At 41.5% G+C, this 16,091-nt stretch overlaps 1 protein-coding gene across 1 annotated transcript in view; it reads left to right on the top strand.

Annotated features, from left to right (window-relative positions):
• Positions 1-960: 960 nt before the first annotated feature.
• Positions 961-16,091, top strand: part of LOC139814245 (protein O-mannosyl-transferase TMTC1-like) — a 120,991-nt gene continuing 105,860 nt past the window's right edge. The window contains exon 1 of the mRNA XM_071780371.1: positions 961-3,503. Coding sequence (XP_071636472.1) covers positions 3,184-3,503 — 320 coding nt within the window. The 5' untranslated portion in view covers positions 961-3,183. The remainder of the gene's footprint in view (positions 3,504-16,091) is intronic.

Below are 16,091 nucleotides of genomic sequence, written 5' to 3'. Positions count from 1 at the left end.
GTTCGTTTACAAGTGTTATATGTAGAAATCTTGTTGTGCATAACCACATTTATGCATAAATTATTACGTAAATTGTTGTTACATTTATATTTCAGCCGTTTTATTTGTGATAATGATTTCAAACAATAATTAAAATTATACGATAACAATGTCTTGATACGATGTAATTTCAATTTGATATATATTCGTGGTTGTGATGGCGCAATAGCCAAATTGAATTGTACAATGCAGCATCACTTTGCCACCACGGGCTCGTTACTGTATCATCATTGTCGGTAACAAGCTCGTATCGTCATTACGTTCACTGATTCGCGAGCCGTGATCCGTTGTATTGTTAGATGCGAGATATTCCCGGAGAGAAATACAAGGTAATAAATAATTGCTCAGTGCCGTCTTTGTTATCTTGTTCGTAAGATTCGATACAAACGCTTAACTACATAACGCGTAACGTAGAAATCTCGTTAATGGCTTCAATTTAATTAAAATGAGCTACAAGTACTGGAAGTAGAAATGTAAAATGAAACAATTGGAAAGGTCGAATAAAATAATATCATATTTCTGTAATAAAATTAACAATTATCGCGTTTGCTATGATTTATTATAATAATTATTAAGTAAAAGTTCTCGTATTATTTTAAGGCAGTTTATAAGAGCTATTTTATTTTAGCGTTAAAAAGCCATTACATTATCGTGCTCGTGCCCAATAGTCCTAGCTTTGACTACTTAAACTTAGTGTAGCTTTGAGGGAAGACCTGTTTTGGCAGGTAAACTATGGGTAAACAACATGACGTCAGTGGAATCCAAGGTTGAGCAGGTGCTGGCAAACGGGAAAGAAGAAGAAAGGGAAGGTGCGCGAGGATGCAGGCAGGAGGGAAACCCTCGGGGGTGGCTCGTGCGCGGGCGCGGCTTTGCGGGTCAGAGTGCGTCGGGTATATAACCGGGCGGATGCCGTCGTCCCTTAGTCTCGCGCTTATCGTCGTCGTGACGACCCGCTCGAGCTCGACACCGATGTCGTTTTCGTGATCTGTGACGTTCCGATGTGCGGTGCGTACCGATCTGCACCGTGTCAATCGGCAAGGTGCCCGATATCAGATTACAAGCCCTCGGGAGGTACTTACGTTTATCCCGCCTGAATAAGCAAGAAACCGCGTAGCTGCTACCTCCGATAATATCACCGATCAGTGGAGGAATTAATATTTTTACCTCCGCGATCGCATTTGAGCGTCTTTGATACGAATCGTATGCTATTACGCGATTTAACTGAAGTCAGAAAAGTTACAAAAACAATTGGAAAAAAGCGGTACCATATTTTTCAAGTGTAATATTACGGTAAATTCAAACGGGATCGGAGCTATCAAATACCTCTAATTAAAAATAATAATTTTCTACCACACGGAATTCTCTCGTTTCTCTAACAATCATTCAACACAATTTGGCGCGGTTGAACAGGACGAATGCTGAGGAACATTTACTAGTTACCACTACTAGCTACTTGAATGCCAAGTGTGCCCGACTTTTATCTCGAGGTGACATCTCGCCGGAAGCAAGCAGCAAGAACCACACTAGTGAGATCGTCGGAACGTCAGAAGTTCAACCCTAGTTCTCGCACGCCAGGATCGGAGAAAAAAATCGTCGTGACACCTGTCTAAAGATTGAATTCGACGGAGCGGAAGGTAAAGTCGAAGGAAGACGAGGAACAAGAAGAAGCGCCCAAGTGGCAGCGTCGCTAGTGGAGAGAGATAGGAAAGTGGTAGCGAGAGAAGCAGGAGGTCGGCGGGAGGTGAAGGCGCTGCCGCGGAGGATTCCAAGCCGTGCCCCCCGGCAAGATACGAGCCGCTTATACTTGTATAGCTACGTACACAGTAAAATTGTGGCGATGAAGGAACCCTGGCTACGAGTATCTGGGTCATGCAACCGTCCTCTCGGTGTTGCAGCCTGTTCTCCATAATTCTGCGAAATTTCCCCGATGCAGCAAAAAAGTAGAGATCATCGTTGACCGAAAGAGTTCTCACTCTTGAAGCGCACGAGAGATCCGCGAATACAGGACGATAAAAATAACAGCGAAATCGTTCGATCTTCCGTCGAGTAATCGCGTTGTGTTTGCCGTGGCGTTCCGCGAACGTTATGCTAAATGATAAGGGCACACAGAATATCGAGCGTTCAATTCAGAAGAAATGCACAACGCTGTGTTCTGTGTCAGCGTAATTGGAAATCCATTCGTAGAGTAAACGGATAAATATATATCGAATACGCGACCTGTTCCAGAACGAAGTTGCAACTTATAGGGCTGTCACGTTAATGTCACTTACGTCCGGCAGCGGTAAGTGAACTATAGACATATCGCGCTTTACTCTGCCGGGAGAATCCGTAATGATCCGCACGGATCAGTGATTTGCGGGCTGGAGAGCGGATCGATCCGATACCGGCCGCTGGCGCGGTAACGAGCTGTTACGTCGTTACGCGGTTACGTAAAAAGGATCCACTTAGATCCCCGCGGGAGCAATTGTCGAGGAAAGTCCACGCGAGGGCTATTATCTAAGTCCGTGAGCGATTCACACGCGGAACCCGCTGCCACCCTTCATCTGGAACACGCTTGAGTCGGTCGACCCGATAAATAATGAACTCCCGCAGTCATTTGTCAAGCTCACCGTGGGACAAACGAATGTTCATCGGGGTAACGTCGTCGTCGGCCTAAATGGGTGAGATCAACGCAAGGCACCGGCTAGCACCGTGACATTTCGCGTCGCTTTGCCGTCAGCGTTACGCAAGAATCATGTCCCTTTGACTCGACCGAGAACAGGTAAAGCAAACGGTATATAAGCGATCGGCCTTTACGATTTGTCTGCTCGCAAAGCTATATTGACGAAACGAACACAGAAGGGTGGAATGCCGAGGTTCGTGAATTGAAATGGTGCTTAGTAACGATCCTTAAGCGCTGAAAGGACGCAGATACGCTTTCCGATCGTGAACTCTCACCTGAGCGTTCGCCCTAGAAATGCGAGAGTCAGCTGATTCCGATCGCGATCAGTGCAGTCATTCCGGGCAGTGCGATCAATCGCGCAGGAGATAACGGTGCCCGAAAATACGGCTCGCGACTTCATGACAGTGCTTGCGCATCGGGCTCGCGGACGAACGAACGTGGAGATCTTATCTTGTACGTGGTAGCAAGCAACGCCAAGCAACATGAGGCGACGGAACAACGGTTACTTCTGCCAAACGTCATCGGTCAAGAGGAATGGCCGCGGTGGATGCAACGAAACTGAGGCGAATGAGCCACCGGGATGGTGCATCTACGCGGCGGTCGCGCTCGTCGCGGTCGGCTGTTATCTCAATGCGCTCGACTGCGACTTCGTGCACGATGACATACCGGCGGTGGTGAGGAACAGGGACGTGATCGGCGAGGCGTCGTGGAGCAGCGTGCTCAACGACGATTTCTGGGGTACGCCGATGGAAAGCATCAATAGTCACAAGAGCTATCGACCTTTCACCACTCTGACGTTTCGGTGAGCCAATATTTCTCTCACATTTATCGAGCTCTTTGTTGGACTGTTTGTCTGAGAATTAGATAAAGGATTGACCTGGTTAGTTTCAAAGCTTTATGGCAATAACCGGTAATACCGCGATGGGAAATCGAATTACTTTACTGTCGTGCGAAATTATTTATACTTTTATTCAGATCTGTATTTTCAACGAGAATTGGATATTTGTTCCGCTATTTTTAGGTATTACCACGTTTTGATTTAATCTGTCTTTTCTCTTCCCTTCTTGCGGCTCGTTTATCAAAACTGGTCCTTCAGGACAATCCGTTAAATAGAAAAGTGAATACGATTCGGTGCACGGTCGTATCCGTCCGGATGAAATAAGACGGCAAGAAATTGTCTCGAGAAACGTGTCTGGTTGCCTGACGTTCCAAGCACATGGCACGACCACGTAGCTCGCAAGCACCGGCAGCCTCCTTGCCGTTCTTACCGGGACATCCCGGATCTCGTATATATGTACGTGTATACGGGAAGGTACGTACCTATATATGTACCTTCATATATACGCGTGTAGATACATAGCCGTATATAGGTATCCCATGCAATCGGAGATGCACCTTATGGTCGTACCACTAAGGACGGATCGGCAAGAACCGTTCTCTGACCACGACGGAAGCGACCGAGCATACGGTGGGGTGTGCAGGAACGTGTCGTGTAGAGCACACGAAACTTCCACCCTGCCTCCCCGCACCCCCTCCCCCTCCCTCCGACCATCTACCTTCCTGCCCGCTTTCTGCCCGCCGATTTGATGCATGGATACCAGTTTGCCACTCCACGTGCAATACTGCATATTGGCTGGTATTGGACGATCCATCACGCCGCAAGACACCGGCACATCGCTCATCCACCCTTAACGCTCCAGATGCTGTTGCCAACTTCGACGAGGTGTGCGGGCGCGAAACGTGGCGCGCGGGCGGGACGGGTCGAGAAAAGGGAGCAGCCGGGCGTAAGGGCGAGGGCATAAACGCCTCCACGTTTCGCGCGTTATCGGAAGTGGAACGCATCCATAATCCCCCGGGGGCGCGGAGACGCCGGCGCCGCGGCGCGCCGCGAACCACATTCGTCTCGTCGAGAAGACGAGACTTTAACGATCCGGATCGCCACTGACGCGCGGGAACGTGCTTTTATATCGCACGCGCGCGCGCGCGGGTTGAGGCGATACCCTCCCGGTATCTCTTATTGTTGCCGCCACTCGATTCAAGCGAGGCGGGGAGAGTGGTTTATGCGCGTGCGAAAAATGCGTCGCTTATGCTGACATGCGGTTGAAAGGATAAGCGAAGATTTATGTGTCAGCCGTTTAAGGCGAGAGTTGTCTACATTCTACAATATTGGACGGTTGATGTATCGTTACTTTCGTCGTTTGTTTGACGCGAGGGGCGCGTCAAATATACAGCGCGAGCAAATTACGAGCCTCTATCTTGGTTAATAATCTATTCCAGCATTTTATTGCGTCTGCAATATCATGCACGAGTAGCCTCGAAAAAGAGGAAATCGAATTCGAACACGCGGGATTTTCTCTGATCGTCGGTAGCTCGCACCGATAATTCTTTCTATGCTATAGCAATCGTACTTTGCATTCGTCGGTGGCAGGTGGAAAGCTTTGGACAATTCCCAGTGCATGTATGCTCCATGCTCCATCCTTCTCGCGGCGTGTCTCTTTTCACCGCCCGTTCTCTTTATTGCCACGAAACTCTGACGGCGCACACGGTATGCCGCTTTGAGAATTCGAGTTCTCGGATGAAAATGCGTCGGGGCGACCTCAAAAGTCCAGAGTGCATTCGTGGCAGTTGACCCAACGCCTTCCGCATGGACCGCTCCAAAGTTTCCGAGAGATTCCCGGGCATTTCCTCGAAGCAGTCATCGTATTCTGCTGTGTTCGCGTATATATACGTTTTATACGTTTTATCTCGTCTATATCATCGTGTAGCGTACACCGGGTCCCGGCTACGCCCGAGCCACAGACTGATAGACGTGAGCAATTTTGTACTCAACGTGTGTGGCATATCATTTCGTAGATCGCATCAGCGATCGTTCTCCCTGCGCTTAATTCGCGTGTTTGATCGCTTTGCCGACGTTTTTGACGCGACGGGTGCTAATTGAGATGATATCAGCCGCGCGCGCACGGCGTACCTTATCGCGAAAGGATATTTGGAAACCAGTTACTATTACCGGTTATTTGCAGTCCGCGGAATCGTGCGGGCACGTATTTGATAGGAAAAATGGGATTTCATGCAAGTTGTACGTGTTTCAACTACTTCGTTTCGGCCGGAAATAATTTACGGGTGCGGTCGAGCGTGAGTCTTCGCCCCGGCAAATGAATAACGCAGAGAGCTCGCCGAGCGATTCGTTTCCACGTTTTGCGAGAGGGCCGAGCTTCACGGGTTGACGATCATGTTAGATCATTACGTCCGCAAATAGACTGCGGAATACGCTCCAGATAGTCCGATAAAGGAGAAAGCCTCGGATAAAATCAGGTGACGCCTTATTACACCGGCTGAGAGAGCATACAGGTGTCTAATAATACGCAACGCTCGCGCTTATCGGGATTGCGTCCAAATTGGGTGCTCTAATGCGAAGCCCGATATTTATGAAACGCGATTAAACGCGGGATACGCGGAGCGCGCGAGGTGACTATCGCCTTCGATTAAAGCTAAGAAAATTAGGGTGGTCTGATGTAAAATTGTAGCGCGTGCCTCCTACCGCGTTAAAGTCCGGTATACGCGCGCGAGAGCGATTATTGAAGCTCCGCAAACATTAAATTTATCTATCCAATTAACGCGGCATACTCGTTCACGGGATATAACGTTATTTACGTGCAGTTCAATTAAGAGAAATCTTCCTGTCCTCGGTGCGCGCGGCGGAATATTCGCGCTTCTCTATTATGTTCTTCTCCAGCGGATTTATCAACGCATCCAGTGTACTTTGATAATACACATCGCACACACTCACACACGCTCCCGCTCACCAAAGCCTTTGTACTTGTACAATGACGATCGATCGATATAATCGCGTTCGTCGCAAGTTGGAACTTATATCGTTTCCCCGGAGATTCTTCTTTGTCTCGTCACTTGTGGCCACGAGTACGGCGCGCTTTGCGGCGAGATCGTGGCCAAAAACCGTGACGGTGAATATCCACTGATTTTTCCGCGATAGCCGGCGGCCACAAAGCGTCATCTGAATTTGATCATCTCCGTTTGGTTTGTCTGTATTGGAATAATCCGTGAATGCTGCTATCTCTGCTTGCTAAAAGTCTCTCTTTTATATGCCGTGTTTTTTATATCTCACTATTTATTCTCAGATATTAAATGGCATCAACTGGAAAAGCCATCTCGCGAATAACATTGGCTAATGGATCGTTTAAGATCTCCTCATAAACGATGTCTCTTATTGGCTCGTTGACGCGGTTGTTAGCATTTTACTGGCATTAAATCACGATCAGCGACTAAGTCCGTTAGGCGTTAGCCGGTGATTTATGAGTCGGCCGACAGTGGCAATGGGCCACGCTTTGCGGCCGTCTCCTGTGAGGGAATAATTATTATTAAATTACTTGACCAGGACGCGCAACGTGGTGGAATCTCGTTCCGCGGCGCTACTGACACGCATGAATGATTGCGCGCTGCAAGCTCTAATTTAGACGTGTGATATAACTTTGCGTTGCGCGGCACGTACGCCTCGCATTCGATTACGCCACGATCTGTCGACTATGATATTATATTTCATTTAGTCTTGTGATTAACTCTCATTATCGAGACAGATATCGGAATTTCATATTACTATCATCAATACTTGATCTATCAACAATGCTGCAAAGTAATGGCACATTTCTTTTGATGCGTAGAGAAGTAGAGACACGTATTTGCCGTCAAGACGAAAATGTGCCTTAAAGTAGTCATAAGAAATAATGCGACTATTTAAATATCACATATCGTTATCTTCATGCTAAAAATATACATGCAAATATGCCAGTTTTCAAGTCTGATTGGATTTTATATATTCAAAGCTTATATACTAAATATTTAAATTTATGTAAACAAATATTATCTATTCACGAGAGAGATTTTGCAAAGTGAAAAATTTATATTTATATAATAAAGATAAATATAATTTGATATAAAATTGATACATTTTTTTAGATAAACAGTCAAATTTTTCTGGCTAAGAAAAATTGGATTTCTCATCATATTATTACCATCTAATCTGGCTATACTACTAATGCGACATTGCATTTATGTATACGAGCGACAGAAGAAAATCGTGTAGATATCAATGTGTGTACGCTGACTCGCGGCTTGATACATATACAATGATACGCTTGTATTTCGACATGAGTTCAAGGGAGAGATATCTCATCTGAGCGCACTTCAAAAGTGGGCATTTCCACATTCAAGTATATCGCGTTTCCTTCTGGTGTTCTTCGTTCATGACGAATAGAAGTTCTTCCCGTTTTATTTGAGTTATTCAGGCAGGATAGTTTCATGAGCGAACTCTTCAGTCCAAGTGCATTCAGGCTGTACTTGCACCGTCGACGTGAGGAAGGGACAGTTCTAGTTTCAAACGCGACAAGAATATGCTATTTTATATATATATCTATGAACGTTCTTTCAATCTGATCGTGGCCGAGAAACCCGGAGCGCGCATTTGTCTTCTCCGAGATGTATCACTTCCGTTTATTGGATCGGCGAACTTTGAGTTGTAACAGGCTATGTTACATACAAGAAGAGGATGAGATTTCGTAAATCCGAAAAGAAGAAAGCAGATCCACCGTTGCATTTTCAGTTCCACGAACGTTCAATAGTATATGTATACATATTCTTCTATTATAAATCATATTATCAAGCCAGTCAGATTCATGTGTGACTAGAAGTATTTTTGTTGACTACATTTACATTGTAAAAACGTTTCAAGTTGAAAAAGCTCGTTAAAAATCATCCCATTTTTCGCAGTTTCCGTGAAGGGGCTTTTAATGCTACGGATGATATCTATTCCGACATCTCCGCGACGTTCTATATAACGCTACGCTCATTTGGGCGTGAAGCTCATTTTCGACGTGGCGAGCGTTATAATATTTCCCTTCGATTAATCGTACAATCAACGTGCGCCATTAAATTTTCGTCATTTGATAAAGCGTGGCCCCGTGATCGAGAAACGGCGGATTAATCAGGTGCAAAGGTACAGGTGGTAGAAAAGATAATTCGCTTCCGCATGGACGCGTCATTGGGTTCTGGCGCGTTGGCTGCCCCTATATCACTGCACTTCGTGCCGCGCAGTGATTCATCTAGAGCATTTCGTGACTTGTACCAGAAGCGTGCCGTGAGCAAGCGCTGTAAACTCGTCCACTCGATGGTGCACGTATATTAAAGAACACTTTTCCCGGTGCACGTGCCCGGAGTATGCACAGGAGAGTGTGGTACTTCGTGGTTTGAACACTTTATTGCGCTGTTATATAGACACGCATAATTTTCATTGACCCCAATAGACCGCGCGAAAACGACCAATGCTCCGGCGAGCTTGAGAGAATTAATTAATGACTATAGTTGCCTCTCGATCTCCTCATCGAAACTCTCATTATCAACATTGAAATTAATCATCGTTTAAACTTCCTTCTTTAACTAATTAAGCGGGGACACAATACGATCGAATAAAATTGTCTAGAAATGTAGGTCAAACTCGCGGAAACCTATCATTTTATTAGTAAGCTACTTTTTTGCAGAATAGATATAACGATTTTCGGAAATTATAAACTTTATTTATCAATCATCGGGTTATCAGGAATTCGTTTACCAACAAATAGGTGTATTAAAAATGATTTAAAAATGTTGTTTACATAGTAGGTTTATTTATTGAAAATATAATATAAAGAAGATTAGTTAAATACGGTGAATAGTGTGGTAATTAATTACATGACTTCAAAATAGCTCTTGCGAACTGCGCCGGCTTTAAATGTGCGTGTACACACATAGTCTGACAGAGTTATGGAACAGGGTGCTTTGCAGCCTCCTCCGCTAGATAGTTAATTACTTAATTACGTCGTTGTAATTAGTTCACAGTTCCAAAGTCGGGCGTGCCATAGTTACCTGATTGACGTATCACCATAACAATAAATCGCTTCTTTATATATGTGAATATATAAAGTGAAAGTTGTGTGTGAGCGTGTATGTTTGACATTACATGCTGGTAAGTTTCGGAAACGTTAATTTTTACTTGTGTATGAATAGAATCGTTATACTTAAATTTAATTTTCTATTTAGTATGGTATATTATATATTTTGGGGGATTTTTTTAAATTATAAAAATTTAACTGTGTGTGTGTGTGTGTGTAGTTATTATTTTAACTATTATATAGAGTATGAAAATCTTCAAATATTGAATTTATAAATAAAAATTTATTAATGGAAAATTGATGTACTTTAAAGAATTTTATTTACGATACTTATAACCACCTCTTGGGCATAACGGATAAAGCCAAATAACTTTACTTGCTCGAGTCAATTCAATTTCAAGCAACACCCCGAGGCTTTTAACTTTCTAAGTTTCAATGCAAAGAGTTCAATTACTTGCTTTTGTATGGCACAAGGATGACATCTAAGAAAGAGAGACGTAAGATAAGCTATGACACCTTCTATAAACGATTTTCTCCGAGTTTGTACATCCAGACACGATGCCAAAAAGCATGACGCAATTTCAAAGTAAATTCGTGCGATGCGGCAAATTGTCCGAGATAGGCATTAACAGAAATAACGAAAAGAAGTTAAAATTCATGCATGAATATTTGAAATATGTTACGTTTTCATTACATAAGAATTACTTTTACATTTCCATTTTTTCAATGAAATAATTAATTAAGTAATTCATGAAGGATCAATTAACATTCCCCTAGTTAGTGTTACATGATATGTTTGGCGTATAGTTTAATATTATAATTAGAGAGGTGCTCTAAGACACACACACACACACACACACACACACAAAACTACACATATACACATCCTCGCATTTTCATCTCGTGCTCTTACATTTGTATGCATTACTGTTAAAAGTACGATACGCTTCTGAACGTACGTATGAGAGTAGAGAGATTTTTTTCACATTGCATCTCATAGAAAATTCGAGCTTTCATTTGGAGTTCTCATTATACGCAAAGGTGTTAGACCATTTCTTTATTTGCATTCTTTTCCCTTTATCTCGGCATAAAGCTTGTGTCTATAATATCCATATTAATGCCGAGAATGTCAGAAACATTAAATATAGATTCGAGATAATTAATACATTTTTATAGTAATAATGGGATAAGTCTCGTTAAATGCCATTAAACCATTGAATACTAACCTTTAGAGGCCGGGGGTGGTCGAAATATTGACCACCCAAAAAAACACAGGTTATTTGATGTTTTCAGGCAAAATTTGTGTTGAATAAGGGAAAAATAGTAAAAAAAAGTCTTCAAATTCTTTTTCCGCCCTCTAAAGGCTAATTAAATTAGACACATTGACATTAAAACAATGATGATTATTCTTACTACATGAAAATTATATATATTCGTATAAAAACTTGTAATATCATTAAAATATATTGTGATCAAATTTTTATTTATTTTTACAGTGATTAAATTTATCTCTAAACTAGGTGTTTTGATAGGATACTTTGTTTTTGTCCATTATCATAATTACATAAATTGCGATATTTTCCAGTAGTAGTCGCAAAAATATAACTCATTATAATCTCAGGTGCATATAACGATTCCTTTATACATCAGCTAACATCTCGCATATCTCACTTTTTACATTGCATTTTCATGAGAAACTGTTCAACATTAGTTGTTTCCTGTAACGATGTTTGCTTACGCATATAATTTACATTGCAGACAAAGCTTCCAGTAACATCATTAGACTATATATTAACTATATATTAACATTAATCAGATTATTATTTACATGGTTCATACGGGACCAATAAATGTCTGTGAGAATTTACAACGTCCTTGATGCGACATATACCGAATTTTTCAGTTTTTTACCCCTTCTTTCTATTTCTATTTTTGCATATAAAATTGAAAACCGAGATAAGTTTCGGTACAATAGAACAGCACTCGAAAGGACTAGTAACGCAGCGGCCGCGAAGAAAAGCAGACAATGGGCAGGAAAATGTAATGGAACGCAAAAGCAATAGTATATGACGTGATTCACAAGGCGGGAAAGATTCGCGGGAAAGAATCGCCGAGAATTCGTGAAATTTATATCGCGTCGTATGGTCGCAAAAGTGACATAATGCAACAATAATCTTTTTGTATCGCGGCTGATCTTTGCGAGACGCATCGTAATGGATTGTACCCAGTTCCTATTTCCGGCGATCCGGGTCGTTTCAGGGAAATTGGATTTAACGCGTGCCCTACGGCCAGTATCCTCTTACCCGGCGTTTGTCCCTTTTTTCCCTCCCACAGGCGCGAGCGCCAGCGACGTCTCGTGATATTACTTGTATGTCGCGGTAAAGCCCAGGAGAAGTGGAATGTCATTAATCTCGGACAATCGTAAACCGCGTAACGTAAAATATATGGTCCCTTGTCGTTGTAATCCTAGTCGCGCGTCGGTCCAACTTCTGCTCGGCGTTACCGTTCCCGTAGCCCGCAATATCGAGTCACTCGAGAGACGAGCTTCATTAACTATTACAATATAATAACAGCCCATCTACCGTTATATTACATCATATTTTCCAGCGTCATCCCCCGTCTCTTTTTGTGCCTCCTGCGTTGACTGTCGTCGCGCGCGTGGCGGGATAACAGGGCTGTTATTAAACAGACAGCGCAACTGGGCACCGAAAGCTGCTCTCTCTTAAGGTTGGAAAGACGATGTTTATAATAGCGGGCGTAATTATAACCGTGACAAGAAAGATTGTACGTCATTGTACGTCAAGGTGATTAAAGACCTGTGTCGCTCTCCAAAGCTTTAGGTATTTTACATTCTTAACAAAATTTTACTAGCGATAATTCTTAAACATTAAAAATAACTTTACATTGGCAAGTAAGGAAGAAATAATATATTTTCTTTTTTGAAATAATGACGAGTTGCTATAACATTTGGTATAAATGATTAAACGTTCTCTATGTATAAGTCTTCTAAATGTACAACTGCAATAATTAAATTATTGAGTTTTGCTACTTGCTAGATCCATCTATATATAATCCGCTTGTGATATAACAGTAAACTCCAAATAAATGTTAAGTTTTTTCAACGTTAACTCGCGTAAAATGCGGACGGCGATTAATGGATAACTCATCCATTATTCGTTCAATCAGCCGATGCAAACTCGAATATGCGCTATAAAATCCCACGGGACTTTGGGATTTTTCATGCGAGACTGTGAGTACTGAGATAATCGGGTATTGAATGAATTATGTTCTTCGATGAATTCATCAACGTATTTGCTTCGACATTCGATGTCGATACAAATATACGAATAGCGAGAAAAATAATTTATTCGTGGAGAATCGACGTAATAAGAATCGCTTCGTAATAGAAGTGGGAAATCTAATAAGGTACGTTCCCCCACGGAATGGCTTATTGGCTGTCGATGTTTGCCACCGACTACTCCGTAGTTCTGTACACTTGGGGTAGAACAGATTGCCTCCCTTTTACCGCAAAGAGACCGCCAAAAACACAGCCCTCATCTCTCTGTGGCCTTTCCGGCCCGCAAACATCGTTTCATCCCTCGGGAAGGATATGGCCACGGTAGGGAGATGATCGCGCTATCGGAATCGAGGATCTTCCGTTATGGAGATCATTGGGACGTGACGGATCTGCATTACGAACGTATCTAGTCACCGTGTCCATCGACAAGCGCGCTACCTCATCAATGCTTTCTATTACACCGAAATTGCAGTAAACTAGATAATGTTTGACACTTGAATTTCTCATTCACCTCTGTGATCACGCGATATTTACAGGGTTCTACATGGTTATCTACTACCTTATAAATTGAAAAAAGCTCTTCATTACGCAAGTCAAAGAGAAAATTTTTTTCTTGAAAAATATACATTCCTTTTCCAAGTAGTCTTTCATTTTAATTAAATACATTACATAATTTCATAAAAAGTAACAGAATATTTCTTTATAAACCTTTCATGTCTTTAATTGCCCATTTATCATTCACTTATTATTTTGTAATATATATAACAAACAAACTCATATTCTTTACTTATATAATGTGATTAATATAGGCATTATAAAGATAATATTAATATAATCTATGTAAAATGCGAATTAATTTTTTCTAAATTTGTGAATGAAGCATATATAATTTATGTACCGTTTTTTTCATTGTCCCATACTAACTGGAATAGATAGTTAAAAAATGTCGTGAGGCTGCTTGGTTTTCGATGAGAATAGGGATAGAGTTGGGGCAGCAATTTACGTTTAACCAGCGCCGGGGCGTAATCTGTTTAAACTCCCAGAACAATGTACGAAGGGCAAAACGTTATCTACGGAGCTTAGCGAGGCTCAACATTCGCAAACAGTAAAACACGAGTGGACAGGAGGTTGGTGACGACGACGGGGTTGCCGCCATCGCAGCTTACATCTTGCCTATCCGGTTATTCCGATTGTTCTGTTGTCACATGAAATTTGAGTAGGGAATTGTTTGAACAGTACAGTCACTCGTCTTTTAGACAGATCTAGATTAAAGCTAAACATCATTTACCTATAGCCGAGATCTTCAGTAGAAATCTGATCGAAAAAAGAATTTAAACTGATATAGGATTTTTTATTCTCTGAAACAAAACATTATCATATCATAACATTGAAATATCACTTTTGATCATCTCTATTAACGTAATAATAGGAATTATAAATCTCAAAGTTAATAGAAATCATTATTGCTTAAAATATTTAAATATTTTGAGCAACTAAAGTAATGCGAGTCAAGTTTAATATTATTCTATAATATCAAATGCCAAAATAGAAGAAGTTTTAATAGAATATAAAATAAGTTTTAATAAAATAAGTTTACTAGATATTTTAAACTAAAAATACTTGCTGGATCTTATAAATGTACAGCATTTATGTATTTTCATTGTGTCCAAGAAATTAAGGCTCTATATTTTAATTAGAAAATGAAATATATATATATATATATATATATATTTCTTCATGATTATATCAATAAATGAAACATTTATTAAAAATTAGACAAATTGATGAAAGAAACTAAAATTCGAGTGATTTAAGATAAGTTATAATTATGTAGGTTATAAATGGGAAACTAAATAATCATTTTATGGCATTGAAATACTATGCTGGTTGTAGGATGAAATTGACGTGGTCAGCTGAATTAGGTTTGATTCGATTCTGGCGTAGCCACATGCCAAGATCCATTTTCTTCGCGAGGGTCGACCGTTCGCGAATTGGGCCAATATCGTCGGTGACTACTCGTAAGAAATGGAAAAGGGCCAAGAGTGTCATCGAGTGCTCCTCTTTAGAATCAATTGCCTGAATTGATAGTGAAATGATATAAGCGCGGCGAAATTCAACCTCATTCAAGTTTCCCGTTGCGGCTCGCTCGCATGAGCAAGTCAGTATTTAGGTCAATTTAAACCGGTCGGATGTTGACGCTCATTGAGGTCTCTGACCGTATCGGGTCACGCGACAATTTTTTCGCAAAACAAACTTTATTAATCTATATAAATTAAATCTCAGATAAATTAAATTTCAGACGTGTATCGTACTTCTATTTTTGCAAAAATGTCTCCAATAATTATTTAGATTTGTACTGCGATATGTGCATAATTTAAACGTCGTCGTCTGTATCTCGGATAATATACGGTATTGATTGCATTATCTTCAGTAAGTCTAAATGCGGCAAATTATAAGATCAAATTTCAATTCGTTGTTTTCGTAGAAATGTGGAATCGATCCGATCAACTAATACCAAATACATTGTGCATGGTTTGGCGTGCTTACTATCTCTCAGCACGCTACCATATCATTGCGCGCTGTAGATCTTGTACACACACATGCATGCACACACGTACACACACATACATGGACACTGTGCCAATACCTAATCCGAACCGGTAATTGTTTTTGTACCCTCTGTGTCAGGCAATTATCGGCTGATCCAGAGAAGCACGCGTAATCAATTATCTTACACCGCTTCACAGTAGCAAACCATCATACATACCGTATGTATACGGTCGTTACACATATCCGTGTAACATTTTACATTTACATAAAAAATTTTCGATAATATCAACAGTTTAATAACAAGAGAAACTTTATAACGCCACGTACGTACAGATGGGCCTCTTTTATCGTAGCGTTTCAATGAAATTTGTTTGAAATTTAAAGCGACGCCGCGACGCCGACGTATCGCGGAAAATGAAGAGCGAATGAATATCTTAAATGTTTAATGCGTTTCGCGCAGCTTCCGCCAAAGGTGGTGACGATGCAATATTTCGTCGCACAATAACATCGTATTTACGTAAGCAAATTTCTAGGCTCTCATCGAGAGAGCTTTCGAAGAAGAATTTGCATTCATTTGGAAGTAGCTTATATACCAGTTGCTGGA

Source organism: Temnothorax longispinosus, chromosome 6, assembly GCF_030848805.1.
Source record: "Temnothorax longispinosus isolate EJ_2023e chromosome 6, Tlon_JGU_v1, whole genome shotgun sequence".
Lineage (NCBI taxonomy): Eukaryota > Metazoa > Arthropoda > Insecta > Hymenoptera > Formicidae > Temnothorax > Temnothorax longispinosus.
This window is presented reverse-complemented; position numbering and strand designations above follow the sequence as displayed.